Genomic DNA, 17,405 nt, shown 5'->3' on the forward strand with positions numbered 1-17,405 from the left:
CTTGGAGTGCTTGAACCCACGGTAATCGTCCGGTGCACGCTATATCAGAGCGTGCGCTCTGTGAGCATCGCGAGGAGACCATAAATTGGCGGCCAATGTGGGGCCAGGGTCCCAAACAGCCCCTGGCTGTGCAGGTTCTGAGCCCCAGCGTTGATGCAGTGAGGGTTGCTGCGAAAGCCCTGTTTTAACCGAGCCATGTCTCTCACCAGGTGCAGAATTTATCTATTTTCCTCTCACTCTTTCTGTCATGCACTGCCTCAGTAAGTAGTGTGGTAAGCGTATTGGACACCCACTTCAATGTTCTGGCGGCGAAGCACAGACGAGAAAAGGAGTCATGTGACCGCCGAGATGCTGCAGTCGCCCTCAGTTGCGGAGGCCATGCGAGAGCCGGAGGTCTCACCGATTTGTACTGGGAGGGCTGACTATTCCGTTATCCCATGTGTTTGTGATATGTGTAGTGCGCGACACGGTGCGGTGGTTGGAGACTATGATGTGCATAGTGCGCGACATGGTGCAGTGGTTGGAGAGGAAAAGAAGCAGACGACAAGTAGTGCGCACACCGAGGCGAATTCCACACTGGATGGAAAACGACAACGTCGAAGAGTGTCTGGCACGTGAACACGTGGCGCAAGAAAAGAAACTAAAAGACAGAAAAAGCCAATCCAATCAGAAGAAACCACGGAGCTTCAAGCAGCCAATGAGCAAATGACGAATCAGCCAGGCGGCAGAAAAGCGAGGCACACTGGCAGGAGATGGAGAATTCCAGAAAGCGACGCCAGGAGAAGGTCGGCCACCGGACCAGGAGTTGAAGGCAGGCCGTTGGGTTCCAGATCAAAGCCACCAGGATTTCACCCTACCGGGGCCTTCTGCCAACCCGTTCCTGTGCGTCGCCACAGTACCCAATCATGAACTGCTGCCCGAGGCCGGCGAGCTTCTGCGCCCGTGGGCAGAACGAGAGCAGTGGGGCTACGGGCCCGAGTTCTACGCCCAGCTGCCTGGCCAGAATGTCGCCGCCATCTGCTCGTGCCGCCAAGCCACCACCAGCCTTCCCTTTCCAAGCCAGAGCTGCCGCGCTCTGGCCACCCGGTCATTGGTCCAACACCCTGACCTTTGGTGAGACCGACACCACTTCACTCGTCATCCTGTCTCCGCTTCTCCACGTTGAGACTACTATGCGCCCTCAGTCGTGGTCCGCCCGGACTTGCGTACTGTTAATACCATCCTAGCCCTAAGCGCGTTTCTTGCCGTGATGTCTCTTTGAGTGTTTATTTTTTTTTATCCTCGTTCTAGTTTTATTAAAAGCTTGTGTGTGTTTTCTGAAACAAATGGCTTTGTCCTCAATTGGGTTCTCAGAGGTTCCACCCCAGAGAACGATCTGAACCTTTAAACAAAAGAACCTGCATCACACTGCTCAATGATTCGGTGAGTCCAACGAATTTCCTTGAGTTTCTAGCATCATTACCAGTCTGGCTGCTGTTAATTGCGGTGACTGCTCGAGAACAGCGCCTCTAAGGCCGGCTAATTCTGTAAATATACGCATTTTGCTATTGTTGACATGGCTCAGTGGCCTGCCCAGCAGTTTTCAGGTGGTGCACGCTTTTCCTCACTGAAATTCAGGCCGTGATAGTTGACACACTATTATTATGCCCTGTGTCACTGAAAATCTCCATTTAAGCAGACCGGTTAGTGGTGGTGCCTTTTTGCGCCATCAACACCATCAATTCAGGGACGCAACTGGCAGCGCAATAACCGAGCGGAGACAAAGGCCACAAGAAGAACCCGCTCCGCGATGAACCAAGCGCCCCGGACATCCAACTTTCGCACGCGCAGAAGGGGACACTCCTCCTCAACCCTGCGGTGATGACGGGGAGGACAGCCCAGGTGGAGAGCCAGCCCGGAAAGCTAAACCGAACCACCCCCCCCCCTGGGGTGTCAAATAGTCTTTTTTTCTTATCTTTTTTAATGGCCCGAAGAGTGGCGAAGGGACCGCAGAGCGACCCGGTTTGTAAATAATTGTAGATAGCTGTAGGGAGGCGGAGCCCCGGAACATGGCTGGTATTGCACAGGTGCAGGCGCCGTAACGTTGCTGGTATTGTAATGGGGCATGCACCCAGATACAGCATGTGTCGCTGTTGCCCCGGGAGGGTTCACTCTGTGGGGTCACAATGAGCTTAGCCAATGAAAATCGCATGCCACCCGCTAACCCTGCAATGTGAGGGCTGTGTTTAAGGTGGTAACCCTTGGCGTCGAAGAAACGTGAATTAGCACCACTCCCACAAGTATTGCACAGTCATCAGAGTGACAAGGTTTTCTTTAAAATCGATTCACTCTGTGACATGGCCCGTGGAGCGACTTTTCGTTTATCACCTAACTTTCCACGTCTGTTCATTATATAAACATCACGTCATCACAATCAATTTTACTGGGTGTCACGGATGGACAGTTAAAAAAAATTAACTTTTACGTGCCAAAACCACAATTTCATTACGAGGCACGCCGTAGTGGGTTCGTGTGGATTTTTGTTGATGTTGTGTACCTCGGACCTATCTATTTAATTTATTGAATAGCTTGATTTTTTTTCCTTTTGGCGTTTTCTTTTAAATTTATTTTTGGGAGGCTGGTGATTTTAGTTACTAGCTACCAATAGATAGCTCTGGTATGGCATGGTAATGGCTTTCTTTTTCTTTTGTATTTTATTTTTCTTGGTCGGCACCAAAGCCACCAGCCTTGCATTGGTAGGGGGCATTTGAGGGGGGAGGGATGTGGGGTTTTGGGCACTCGTGGTGGTTGTATGGAGCTGTTATGTTGCACTTCCGAGGGCTCCGTGTCCCTCTCCTCCCTGCCTGGACGGGGTGGCAGCGGGTCATAAAACACTGTCACTCAGCTGTCATCCCCCCCACGGAAAGGTCAACGGGCTTCCTTCATTGGCCGGCATTTTGGTGGGATTCGGGCACTGCTTGCGTGCGCTCCGGGTACGCGCGCAAGACAGGGGCTCGAGGAGACCACATCAGGGCGTCTGAAGGTGTGTACGTGTTCCTCTCTGCCGCCAGTGGCCCCCTTTGTCCGCCGCCGGCCGATGGTTACTTCGGCTTGGCGAGGTCCCAGCCTCAGCGGGAATGCGCACTCTTACGTTGTCTCGATGTCCTGGCAGCATCTTCTGATCGTGCGCCCGTCTGTTCTTCTGTTTCTCCTTGTTTCCATTTCCTCTGCTGTGGGGGTGCATGATGGCAGACACTGGCCGAAGGTTGGGCAGCCCCTTACTACTGGGTTCTTTGTTCTCTCGGTCGCGGTGCGCCATTAGCGGCCACCGGCAACCATTTGATCATGTTTTATGTTGCGGTTAAATTTTGATTCGGACGTCTTGTTTAAACTTCTGTTTGTATCGAACACCAGCGCTTAATAAATGTTCTCTGTTGCTTCTAGAAAGCTTCGCCTAGGGTTTCCCTTGCTGCGCATACGGTCTCACTTTCCCTTAGCTGGGATCGATGGGGCGCGTACGCGTGTAGCGACGTGTCGGCACATGGAGTAGGCCTGAGCAGCTGCGAACGCGGCGCCCTGCATACATGGGGGCTCGAAGTGCTCGAACCCGCGGTGGTCCAATATCAGAGCGTGCGCTCCATGAGTGTAGTGAGGTGACCACAAATTGTACGGCAGTAATATTTGCGAATGGGGTGGTCATTTCATTTGAGCAGCATCATGCAGGTTTCTTTCAATTAGATAACTATAAAATATCTCAGCCAGTTTATGCATCCAACATTTTATAGCCACCTCCAAGCGAACGTGTTTAAAGACAATGAATTTTATCAGCTCTGGCATTTCACTGGCAGAATGACGGCACAGCTTCCATCACTAGTGATCTGCCACGTCTGGCTGCGTAATGACGTGTTGCTTGAAAAAAAATGTGCTAGCTAGCGCAAAAATTCATTGCTGGAACCGAGCACAGTCAGTTTGGAGACTACCCACGAAAGTGGATTAACATTGCAAGCCTCTGGGCTTGTGCACCGGTGAATAAAAAAGCACTGCTTCGCATTCTCACCTTTAAATTTCTTTGCATGTCAGGCGGATAAAACAGATTCCTGTAGTCAATTTTAGAAGTGGAAAATAGTAATTATCATAATCTTATCACTCCTCAATGGCAATCCAAATGAGGCTCTTGTTATTTTGCCACGTTGCTTTCCTTTTTTTTTTCCTAGTGTTTTTGCTGAGCAGCAAACTTCCGGCGATGGTCTTGAACTCGAGCTGTTGCATTTGTCTCGTTATGCGCAGCAGACAATTTTGCGTGCTCTGCACGAGAACATCCAATTCGCGATATAAGTCAGTGCCACAATCACACGCTCTGCACCAGACATAAGGAGATGAAAGAAAGCACATGATCACAGCACTGAAACACGGTAGAAAACGTCATAGTCTTGTTCTCTGCACATGCGACTGCACAACGTGGGACCAATCAGGTGAAACGGAAGTACATCTCTCCGGCTACGGAACGAAGTAAAACAAAAACACGCAGACATTCGGTTTGTATGTCTTGTTATTTCTCTAAATTTTAATTCGTCGATTGAAGCAACAGATTAAACAAATAAATGATGTTGACTCGAATAATTCTTGCAGCCACGTGTCACTATGGGCGACGTCACAGCACTACCACAAACGTAGGCGCACTTGCACAAGATACGTCGACTCTTCGGCTGAGAGCGTGGCGCCCACAAGAAGTGAAATGGCATTTGGTTTGAAATTTAAGCTCTTTCCGCGGCACGTAGGCATATAATAGGAACAAACGCGAGCTAATGACATTTTAGCTGAAATCAAGAAAAAGAAATGGGCATGGGCAGGACATGTAATGAGGAGGGAAGATAACCGATGGTCATTAAGGGTCACGGACTGGATTCCAAGAGAAGAAAAACGTAGCAGGGGGCGGCAGAAAGTTAGGTGGGCGGATGAGATTAAGAAGTTTGCAGGGAAAACATGGCCACAATTAACACATGACCGGGGTAGTCGGAGAAGTATGGGAGAGGCCTTTGCCCTGCAGTGGGTGTAGCCAGGCTGATGATGATGATGACGATGATGCCTCTCGACATTTGGTGGATGTGCTGGGCTCTTTATAGACCTAGAACTGTTGGTTAGGGCCAAAGCCGTGCTGTCCAGCCTGACAGCTCAGAACATAGCAACGCGTTGTTTGCGGAGCTCGTCGTAGCTCTGGCACACGGTAATGACCTCATCAACTGTTTGAGGATTTTTCGCAAAGAGCATTTGGAAGGTGTCATTCTTTATCACTTTCCTGACATTCTTTATCTTTTACAGCGAAGCTGTTTATGGTTAGGGTTTCGTGGATTTTTCGTGTCCATCAACAAATCTGTCAGGAAAAACTATCATCATCAGTAATGGCTCGTGCCACTGTTCACGCATTCCATGTCGCCTTCTACCACAGCTGGCTCGTTGGCACCCCTCGGCACAACCGCGTGGACACGCTTGTGCCAGTGCTCACGCCTTCGTCATCGTCGTCGTCTTCCACAGCTGGCTCCGTTGCCGCTCATCATGCCAGCATTCCCATATTGCTCCTCCCTCTGCGAATGTGCTGACAGCCCTGCCAGTCGGTGCGGTGATTTCAGTCTCAAATTCTTGGCCGCAGTACATCGCGAAATGAAAATACGAATGTACATAATGAATGTATAACATGAATGACCGTGTATATATAAAAATAAATGTGTGTGCGTACCTTTCGTCACAATGACCACCAATCAGGACAATAAATGTGTTCATACCTTTGTTCAAAATTCTGTGTTGCCTCTTTGTCATGTGCTACACAGCTTCGCTGGCCATCCACGCTCACAGAGTGGGATGGCTCACGATTTTTCCATTTCAGGCATAGCGGAATTAATGTGCCGACAAAGGTAAACTACATCTTCAATGTAGCTTGTGAAGTTTTCACCTTTTAGCTGAATGCGACCACGCAACTGTTGTTCTGCGAGCAGCAGGGCGACTGAATAATTCTTTGAAACTAGTCGTAACTGCTGTCCAGGTGGAAAAGTCGAATTTGTGATTCTGGAACCAGAGATTGGCAACTCCAGAGACTTAAAAGATGACATCAGATAGTTTAGCTGTGTCATCCTATTTGTTATGTGCACTCACGTAGTCATATGATGAGAGTCAATCCTTCATGTCATGGTCGCCGATGAAGATAGAAGGATCTTGTTTGCCTAGAGCACCAGAACAGATGACAGGCGATGCCTAGTGAGGATCCGGCTGTGCAGCATCCTCAGGCATGGCAGACCACAACCAAAGACCGTAAAAGAACTCTGCGGTTTCATCGGATTGTGCACATACTTTCGCCAATTCATCCACAACATCGCCACCATTACAGCACCTTTGACGCAGCTTCTTGCTGATAACTACAATCTTTCTGCCTGGCCACCACTTTGCGATGCTGCGCCATCTTCTAACACCACCCGGATTCTCCGGCATTTGGATTCAAGCACACAGACAGAAATACACATGGATGCCAATGGCATCGGCATTGGCGTTAATCTTTTGCAACGATAGACTGGCTTCGATGAATACACTGTTGCCTTCGCCAGCCATGCATTCATGAAAGCAGAAGCCAACAATTTTGTTACAGAAAAAGAATGCCTGGCTATTATTTGGGCCATATCTAAGTTTCGTCCTTATCTCTACGGATGTCTGTTCAACCTTGAAAGATCTGTCGTCCTTGAAAGATCCTTCAGGTCGCCTCGCTCGATAGGCACTTTGCCTCCAAGACTACGATATTCAAGTGCTGTACCGCTCTGGCCGTAAACATTCGGACGCGAATGCCTTGTCTCACTCCCCTGTGTCATGCTAGCCTAATAATCAGAAAGTACCAATATGCGAGTCCTCCCTTACCGCCACGAACATGCTTTCGGAACAGCAGAAGGATGAATGGATGGTTTCTATGCTGGCTTTTCTGTCGCACCCATCAATGCCTTCGCCTGGCCATGCATTGTGTCGCTGAGCACACCACTTCACTGTTCGTGATGTAGGAGCCCAAGGATGAGCTCCTACACCGCTGTAACTACCTCTTGGGCGGCCACAAATGGTTAATTGTGGTTGCTCAGCATCTACGCTCGGACATATGTGCAGCGTTTCACGATGACCCGAAATGCACGCCTACGACTCCGTTAGTAGTGGCGCGGCATGTACCGATTCATCCGCCAATATGTCTGCTCTTGCATCACTTCCCAACGCCGCAAGAACCCTCCTCGTCTGCTCAACTGCAATCATTTCCTTGCCCAGGAAGCACCTTTGACCACGTCGGAGTTGATCTTTATGGGCCCTTCCGACTGCTTCAGACAGCAGCCAATGGCTGATTGTGGCGATAGACAATCTTACGCACTACGCGGAAACTTCGCCTCAGCCCAACCCATCTGCGCGTGATGTTGCCTGGTTCTTCCTGCATAACATTATACTTTGCCACGGAGTCCCCAGAGAATTGCTGAGTGACAAAGGCTGTGTTTTTCTCTCCGATGTTGAAGAAGTCTTGCTCAAGGAATGCCACTTAATTTACCATACAAATACTGTATAACACCAGCAGACTAATGAGATGACTCAGCTCTTTAACTGCACTCTTGGCAACATGTTGGCCATGTAGGTCGCATCTGACCAGACCAATTGGGACAGCGTTTCACCATTTGTGATGTATGCTTACAATGCTGCCACACAGACCACTATGCGATTTTCCCCATTTTTTCTCCTTTACAGACACGAGCCTTCCTGCACTATGGATACTATACTTCCGTATCGCCCTGACACAATAGAGTCCACTACCCTGTCCATGCACATGCAGAAGAGTGCCAAAAGCTCGCCCGTAGATTTACTTCAGAAGACGAGCAGTGCCACAAGCACCGTCGAGGTATTCATGCCGCTCCTGCGCCTCATGCTCCTGACTCGCTAGTCTAGCTTTGGGTTCCTGCCACCAGCCCTGGACTTTCATCCAAACTCGTTTCCAAGCACCAGGGTCCCTACCGTGTGGTCAATCAAATGTATCCTGTGAACTACATGGTAGAATCCCTTGAGCCACCTTCGGAAAAGTGCCAACGAGGGCATGAAATCGTGCATGTTCAACCTAAAGCCTTAATTCAATATACCAGTACTATCCTGCACGTAGGTCGCCGGGACGGATTCCCTTTTCCGGGGGGGGGGGGGGGGGGGGGGGGTAATTGCACTGGTGAAGAATGAGCAGTATGTACTGCTACGAGAAAGAGGACGATGGCGGGTTGTTCAAAGACTTGTGCCTGCATTGCCTGAGCTGTGTGACCTCTCGATGTGGTGCCCTAATCTCTGAGGGCCTCATTAATTAAACCAGAACGCCTTTTGACACTTACAAATTTTGGGCGAGAAAATACAGAGATGCGCATGCTCGTAAGTCTCCTAGCATGAACTCCTAACAAGAATCTAGCAAACTAGCCGTAACATAGGTACACTGAAATTAAGACATACACTACGGTCTACTCTTACTAAAGGGAACACCAAATTAGTATGTGCCAATGCATGCAAGCAGATCATGACACTTTTACACATGACACTTGTGTAAATCCAAAGCTGGTTTTGTTTGTAAGCTGAAAAAAAAAAAGCGATGTGACTCTACGAACGGTGTTGGCTTTCCAAATGTTGTGCGGCTGCTGTGAATAGTCCTGTGTCGATTCGGCTCCAAACCCTAGCTTTAGTCGCCAACACTCGATGAAGCAGTGACAATTTGGCCTAATGGCCTAGGCAGTGTGCCCACGACGAAAATTCACTGCTGGGTGATGTGGTAACGGGCCACAAGTCGTCGCGGAATGCTTGCCGCTAGTATGTTTATACGGGTGATCAGTCCCAATCAGTGTGCGATCAGTATCTTTATCATGTGATCAGTCCCAAGGTCACACGTGCGGGTTAGATTGACAGCTGTCAAAGTAGCATGAAGTTCGTCACGGCATATCCAACAAATCTGCATGCCTATCAGTGGCTAATTAGAATAATCTTCACACATTACAAAATACATGCTGCTTATATTGCCATTCCCCCTGTCCGTGCCACATTATCATTTCAATCAGTCCTGTCGACTTGGATAAACCTTGAATCGACAGAGGTGGCCCCGGCTGCTGCGGCATCGGTCTACGAATTGCAGCATTCGAGTGCTGTGTGCGCAATCCCTGCAACGTCGGGGAACGCTGAACTGATAAAGTCCGCTACCACGTCAGCCAGGGCAGCCTGTCTGTGGCGCAATCGATGGTCCTTTTGCAGCAAAAACAAAGTAAAATAGTACTCGCTTGTATGGCATTGAACACGAGGGGCTCTGCGGCGCACACAACATGTGGCACTGCGAAGGTCTCTACAGCACATATAGAATGTTCCAGAAATCGAATTAAAGATATTCGGTTTGCGAATCTAATTATTCGAAACTTCACTATTCGATTCAATGGTATTCAGTATTCGCACATGCCTACTAAATGTATAGCGAAGCTGATAAGCTGCATGCTGAAAAGACCGCACGACTTATTCATTCACCTGAGAGTGCAGCTTTCCTTCTCAACTGCCACATAAAAAGAGCACCAGTTCAAACCATCTTTAGCTGGTCCGTATAGTACGTAAGAGCGTAAGACATATAAAACATCCATAATGCGTTGTATAGCACAACATGGTCTTCATTTTGCTGTGGCCAAGTTACGATACGCTAACAAACACACCTACACTCCAAAGCCACTGACACTGAAACGGTTCGCTTGGGCTTGGATTCCAGGGCTAAACGCTAGCCAATGCTTCACTATAGTTGCATGGTTGCCACTTAACGTGCACATCCTGCTAAATTTGGCAACTTCATTAGAAATTAGTGTTTAGGCACTGATTGGGGAACCTCGATGGTTTTGTGCAATTGGTGCAGCACTTCCATTCCTACAGCGAGAAAACGTTTGCGTGTTGTCAGACAAGTAAGTGGTGAGGAGAAACCGAAGGGAGGAGGATGGCAGGCTGTCGCTCACACGTTTGTCACACATCTTGCTGGCAAACCAGCAGTGGCCAGCCCATCGTGGACAATGCAGCAGACGAGAATACATAACGGATTCGCACCCATGAAGAATACCCTGCAGCTGCAGGCAAGAATTTTGTCGAATGCTGATGGCATTTACACCGTCACACGACACCTGAGAGCATGAAGCGGACTCGTTTGCTCTCCACGACTTCCATGAAGGAACTCCAGGCAGGCATGGGAGGGCACAGAGATAAAGGGTGCGAACACTCAAGCAACTGAGTTGCGGGATAGGCAGGAGGGAAGCGGAGGACTATCACTTGCTCGTTCTTCGTCCATTCATTCAGGCTATTCGCTTACTTTGATAATCGTCATCAGTTGTTTCTGCATAATTTTTTCCTCGGGACAAATATTCGTATTCTTCATATTCCACCGGACGACGGATGCGAGCACTAAGCAGTGTCAGCCATGGTGTCCAAGATTTACGGCATTGCACGATGAAACATATGCAAATCTTGTGACGCCGTGAGCTAAGCCTATGCATTGCTCTCAGTTCGATCTGCACCGTATGCACTGGAACTCGTAACCATGCTATTATGGCCCAACCTTCGGCGGTTTGTTCATAAGTGATTACTGAGAAAACTTTTCACACTGTGGTGCCTATGACTCATCGAACACTGCCCAACAATTGAGCATCCGGCCCCTTAAAGTCTGACATCTTTGCTACCATCAATAGCAAAACAGCAACCACCTCAGTGCCTTCAGTAGGCTCAGCCAAGATATTTCACATTGCTCTCATTCTGCTGAGCAAAATAGTTGATGTTTACAAGCCCACACTGCTTCGGTCATTTTTAATTTAAAAGCATGAGTGAATTGCATGCAGAGTTTTATTAAAGTACACAGTGACTTTCTTGGCCAACATGCGCAAGATTAATGTAGAAAGGTGGGCCTTTCAGACAAGAAAAGATAAGAATGTGGTTCACGCTCTCACCTTTCGATGTGTCAGCGCATGAAGCAGACCTGTCTTGCTCCATGCAGCCAATGTGTTTAGCTGCTTCGCAGCAAGGCTGTAGATGTCATACACTGACATATTTGGGACGCTGAAGAATGTAAGTAGTTCTGACAATGAATGCTGGAAGAAAAAGAGCATACAACTTGGCCAATACTCCTTCAAGCTACTCTTGATGGCACTAGTAAACAGCTAACAAGCTCACAAACATTGCTATAAGATGTCAGTTATAGTGTGGCATTGCTGAAGCACCATCATAAATGCAGTACATAATTTGCACTAAAGATGATGGCAGTCTGACACCTTGAATAATGCCTGCTAAAATAAAAATTTATTGCAATAGATTTTTATGAGGAAAGAATATCATCACATTGTGGAACTATCCAATAAATGCAATGATGATGATGCACACAGCCCAAATGCTCCATCTTAAGCTTCCAAGATGAACATCAATTTAGTAGCAATGTTTGGGCTATATACAAGAGACAAAAAGAAATGTTATAGTCCTCTTTCGTCTAACAAACTCAAGATGGCTGCGCTAACCATCTTGCCATATTGAGGAGCCCAAATCATGTCCCTCACTTGCATTTTATTTCTATTTCATTAACTTTGGCTCTGAAATACAGTTGAAGTTGAAGTTTATTTACATCGCCAAAAAAATCAACGATGCGGGTAGGCCCGGGCAAAAAGTGAACACAATCACTTGAGGGACGCCCGAGCCCCCCTGTACAAGGCATACAGCGAAAACGTAAAGTGTAAAATTCATAGTAACACTCTGGCTATTTAACAAGGGCAAAAATATCTCGTATATGCATGAGTTTGTGAACAAAGCATAAACAGAAAAAACACAGCATAATAGTAAGAAAAAAAAAAGAAAACCACAGAAATGCATAGCAGCAAGATAAAATTACACAGGATGCATCGCAGCAAGATACGAAAAAAAAATACATGAACGCGGCTTTCAAAAAGCAGATATTAGTGAATTAGTGCACTTCTCATCTCAACAAGTGAACATGTTTCAGGAATTATACCCATTGACAATAATTTATTCAAAACAGTGGGCAGGCTATGTCGGAGCATCTGTTGCCCGTACATTGTACGGGAGAAGGGAATGTGCCGAATTTCTTTTCTGTGAAAGGAGTATTCTGAAAGATTTTGACTGAGACAGGGTAATTCAAGAAAACTAAGCTGGTTATTTTGGATACAACGCTTATATTTTAATGCTAAGTAATATTCGTACACGGTATTAATCGGCAAAATTTGGTAACAAGCAAACAGTTCCTGAGTGTGAGCAAGGTAGTCTACGTTTGCAATGTAGCGTACAGCTTTCTTTTGAAGCATGTATATTTTATTAATATTTGTTTTAGTGGTAGTACCCCAAACCAAGAAACAATAATTTAGGTGGGATACAAACAGCGCATTGTAAATAATTAATTTTATACGTTCGGGCAGAAAATGCCGAAATTTTGCGAGAATTCCGGTGCACGTTGCCAGTTTACTCATAATAAATTGAAATTCAGTGTCCCAGCTCATGGTCTTGCTAAAAATTACCCCCAAAATCTTGACAGTGTCTACAAACTGGACACGTGAATCGCCTATGTATATATGTATATCGGGTTGAGTGGGAAACTGTCTTGTACTGAATAGAACCGCTTTAGTTTTTTTCGTGTTTATGAGTGAAGAGTTTGCTTCAGACCATTCCTTAAGTTTATCAAGAGCATTGTTAGTAACAGAAACCAGAGATTGTATGGAACTACCTGTGAAAAATAAACTTGCATCGTCAGCATAAATTACAAATTTCGGCTGGCTAACAGTCAAAACAAGGTCATTTATATATAAAATGAAAAGTAGAGGTCCTAGAATACTACCCTGTGGGACACCAGCAGTAATAGTTTGAAATGAAGATACATGTGGCCCTATTTTAACGCATTGTACACGATGACGCAAGTACGATTTCAGTAGTTCAAGTGGAGTGCCACGTATGCCATAAAGGTCTAATTTTTTAAGTAAGGTATTATGATTAAGGCGATCGAAAGCCTTTGAGAAATCTATGAAGATGCCGATGCACAATTCTTTATTTTCAAAAGCGTTAAGAATAATTTCTTTTTGAGACAATAAAGCTGATTCGGTAGATTTACCTCGCAAAAAGCCATGTTGTGCTGTTGATAACAGTTTAAACCTATTGCAAAATTTTAATAACCGTTTTTCAATAATTTTCTCCAACCCTTTCGAAAAAAGCGGTAAAATGGAAATCGGTCGGTAACTTGACATGCTATTTTTATCACCGCTTTTATATAACACTATTACCTTAGATTTCTGCATCTGCTTTGGAAAGGACCCGCTTGATAAGGCAAGGTTATAAATATAAGTTAATACTGGTGCTATTAGAGTGAGGACAAATTTTACAGGCGAGATTTGAATGCCATCTATATCACAAGACCTGTTGTTCTTAAAGGAAGTAAAAGTACTGCACACTTCAGTGTCATCCGTAGGCTCCAAAAATATGCTATTGCTATTCCGTCGTATAGTGTTGCAAGCGAAATCTGAACTCAGACCGGTATTTACAATATCTTTCAAAAACGTATTAAATTTATCTGCAAGTGCAACACCCTCCATACGTTCACCTTCAAACCAAAGCTCTGTAACTCCTAACGTAGACTGTGCTCGGTTTAATAATTTATTAACTTTTTTCAAAACTTGTGCGCTACCATCACAGAACTCGCTGTCAAACTCATTGTACAGAAAGTTTCTCAGGGTGTCTACCAAGTTGACATTTCCAAATTCCCTGAGTTTTCCAGGTTTTCCCTGAGTGCCGTTGCACACTTCCCTGAGTGATGCAGAACTATGTTTTATGTCAAGACGGGCTGAAACCATATTGCCTGATGCTGTAACTCTCTAGTAAGCACATGAAAAAATAAGAAAGTGGTTTAATCCAATTTGAATACGAAGGAGTAGTGTTTATGTTATTCAAAAAGAGAATAGAAGGCAGGGGTTAGTAAAATGCACAGCAAATAAAGTGTCTTCGAAAAAAATTGCAAATGAAGTCGGATATTCACAAATATACGAATAAAAAGGAGATGCACATAGTAGCAAATATATTCGAATATGAGCTATTTCTATCAACTGATAGCAAGCTCAGTGGTATGAGGCCCGAACCCTGTCACAATTGAGATTCTCTCTCAACCGCTCGTAAGTCAGCCTCAACTGTCCTGACATACTCTCAGCCCGCGCATGACGCCTGAGTGCTGTGTTTCACTGCTCTAAAGAGTTTATTTTGCTTTGGAGGCGGGACACCTGCATCTCGGCATCAGCCAAAATTTTGTTTTTTGAGCTCAAACTTCTTCAAAACGGCGGCAGCAAGCTTCCTTTCCCGCTTATTCCTCAATGCATACATCATTTCTGTTCTTGTCCCCCTTTGGCCACTCGTTCACCCCAAGGACCATTTGAAGCATCTTGGCCAGTTGCACAGTCAACGACCGATTTTTAGAACTCCCTAGGGGTCGGGAAAACGTTCGAAAAATCGGCGAGTTGGAAAAAAATAAATGCGTGTCATTGACTGCCCTTAGGGGCTCTAACCGCGACAGGCACGATCGAAAACGCTCTGAAGCCCTATCGGTACACATATTAGGCATATCGGCGCTCGTACTGTGACAGAAAATACAGGGTGCACGCGTGTATATTTAAGGAATGCATATTGTGTTCCGTGGCAATATCCCCTTCTAACGCTTGTTATGCTTCACTACAATACTTATGCGTATGCTTCACCATGTGACATTTCTGTACAAAGGCGAAGCTGACTTTCGGGAACCGGCATTATGCAACGCACCGTGTTTTCTAAGTTCCTAAGCCAATCACGAGGACCATAAATTCGGAGTCCGTGCCATTGCTGACAGCAGCTAATTCTTTCAATAAAAAACTCGGCATCCAACGGCAAGAAGCTTCAGCGCGAACGTCGAAGCAGCTAGGCCTTGCGTTGCCGCAGTGGTGGCAACGGCTGCCAGCGGATCTACGTGCGAGAGTGCCGGTTCGAGGTGGCGAAGTAATCAAAACAGCAGCGGTGGTACCTTTGATTATTGCCGTTTCGGACCCGCAGTCACGGCAAAACGTCCGGAAAATCGGACGGCGAAGAGTTCTTGCGTCCGAAATTTCACACGTTCTGATACGTTGACTCTATGGGTTACGTGGCGGTGCCGCGAAGCCGTCCAAATTATCGGGAATCCGGAAACTCGGTCGTTGACTGCACACTGGCAACTCCTGAAGCCGACGACAGTGCGTAAAAGACGATTCATTACCATTCCTGTCTGTTGCTCGAGCCAGCATTACCGCGACTTTCGACCCTTTCAATAAAATTGCCGCTAATTTTCCCTGATAGAGGCCCAAATTCCCCGAGTTTTCCCTGACTTTTTCCAGACTACTCAAAATCCCCGAGAATTCCCGGCTTTCCCGGTTGGTAGACACCCTGTTTCTTTTTTCGTTTCTGAGAAAAGACGTTACTTTATTGCGGTATTGTTTAAACTTGCCTAGATCAGCAAGGGACTTGGTCCTCATAAATTTCCTGTATAACTGGTCTTTCTTTTTAATCATTCTAAGGCAATCTCGATTTATCCATGGCTTACGACTTCTAGTGGACTTTTTTACAGTTTTCTCAGGGAAGTGATCATGGTACAGGCGTTTAAAACAGGTGATGAATGCCTCATACGCCGCATCTACAGTCTCAAAAGAAAAGACGTCATCCCAGTTTTGATTTGAAAGAATAGAAAAAAAGGACGCGAGGGTGTCCGGAGTAATATTTTGCACAGTATTCTGCGCTGATAGGTTGTGTTGTTTATTTGCGGCAAATTTCAGGAGCACATAAATGGGATAATGGTCGATGATAGAACTTTGTAATACACCTGAAAGTAAACTACTAGTATTTAGGTTAGAGATAAATACATCAATAAGTGTGGCTGTCTGCATCGTAACGCGTGTAGCCGTCTGAGTCAGTATGCAATTACCACTCGATTCTACAGTTAGTAAAAGCGCTTCCTCTGCAGGAGATCGTTTCAGGAGATCAATGTTAAAATCGCCCCCAAGAATTAAATTGAACTTGTTGTCGCTTACGTAGCTGAAGAGGCGGTCTAGAAATTCAATAAAGGTACTTATGTCAGCATTAGGGGGTCGGTACGCTACGGAATAAATATAATTTTGTGATAACAAAGTTAAACATTCAACTTCGTTGCATATATATGAAAATTCCGAAAGAACTTCACAGTCGAACTTATTCTTAACCAAGATAGCAAGCCCACCCCCCATCCTACGGGATCGATTTACAAAGAAGCTTTGATATCCGTCCGGCTTGTAAATTTCTTCGCCACATGTATACCATGTTTCAGTCAACATGATAGCATCGAACTGGAAACTAAATTCGTCTAGAAATACTGATAACTCATCTTCCTTGTGTCTAGCTGAACGAATGTTAAGGTGTAGGCAAGAAAAGCATACATCGGAGTTGATTTGAATTATGTTGCTGACATCTCGCGGTGACTCGTTCATCATTCAAGATTGACTGCTCACGCTCGCGAAAACTGGAGCAGTTTACACAATCTTTTCTACGTCATGAGCACTACGGATGTGCAAGACAGGAGATTTTTCCTCTTTTCGCGCATAGACCCTGCCACCATGTGTCCAAGCAAAGCGCCAGTTTTTCGCCTTTTTTTGCGCGATTGCCATTCCGAGCAACTGTTTCATAGCAGGGCAAAGGTGCTCGTTTATGAACACAGGTTCGCTAGACTTATGGCCAAAGTCACGCGTCGAAAGTTTCAGCTTTCTTGCCTTCTCGAGCACAGTGTCACGCTTTGATCGACATTTAAACTGGACAACAATGTTAGGAGCAACATTCGAGTTTTTCGCTTGAACACGGTGGCAGACGTCAATATCTGACTCCGAAATGGGCACACCAACAAGTCTACCAATCTGACTCAGGGTGTCAGGAATGCTTTCACCCCGAGTGAAAGGCAAACCCTTTACCTCGAGGTTACATTTTCTGGAGTACTGCTTGGAGGCAGTCATGCGTTGCTCAAGCTGAAACGCCCGCCCTTCAAGGGCCTCGCAGTCCAAAACAAGCTTTTCATTTGTTTTTTTGAGAGATATGTTTTCTTGCACAAGCTCGTCACGCTCCTTCTTTACTTTCTCAAATTCCAAGTTGAAGAATTCGAAACTTGACTTAAGTTCGCGGATTTCTTTGCGTAATTCTCGATATAATGAACTTCAATATACTGAAACTCTCTATATAACGAAGTATTTACCTTTTTCATAACCTCTTGTCCATAGAACACCATGTAATCAGAACCTCAATATAACGAAGTGTGTTTGTATGCGATTGCAATATAATGAAATTTTGCTTCTGCAGCAAAGGAATGCTGAGACAATAAACGGAAATTT

The 17,405-nt window shown here is 45.9% G+C and overlaps 1 protein-coding gene across 2 annotated transcripts in view; it reads right to left on the reverse strand.

Annotated features, from left to right (window-relative positions):
- The window catches only part of LOC126521192 (intermembrane lipid transfer protein VPS13A-like), an 820,642-nt gene that overhangs the window by 657,541 nt on the left and 145,696 nt on the right, over positions 1-17,405 (reverse strand). For both annotated transcript variants that reach the window (XM_050169804.3, XM_055065737.2), the window contains one exon: positions 10,968-11,108. In XM_050169804.3, the coding sequence (XP_050025761.2) occupies positions 10,968-11,108 (141 nt within the window). The remainder of the gene's footprint in view (positions 1-10,967; positions 11,109-17,405) is intronic.

This window comes from Dermacentor andersoni, chromosome 6, assembly GCF_023375885.2.
Source record: "Dermacentor andersoni chromosome 6, qqDerAnde1_hic_scaffold, whole genome shotgun sequence".
In the NCBI taxonomy this organism is placed as follows: domain Eukaryota; kingdom Metazoa; phylum Arthropoda; class Arachnida; order Ixodida; family Ixodidae; genus Dermacentor; species Dermacentor andersoni.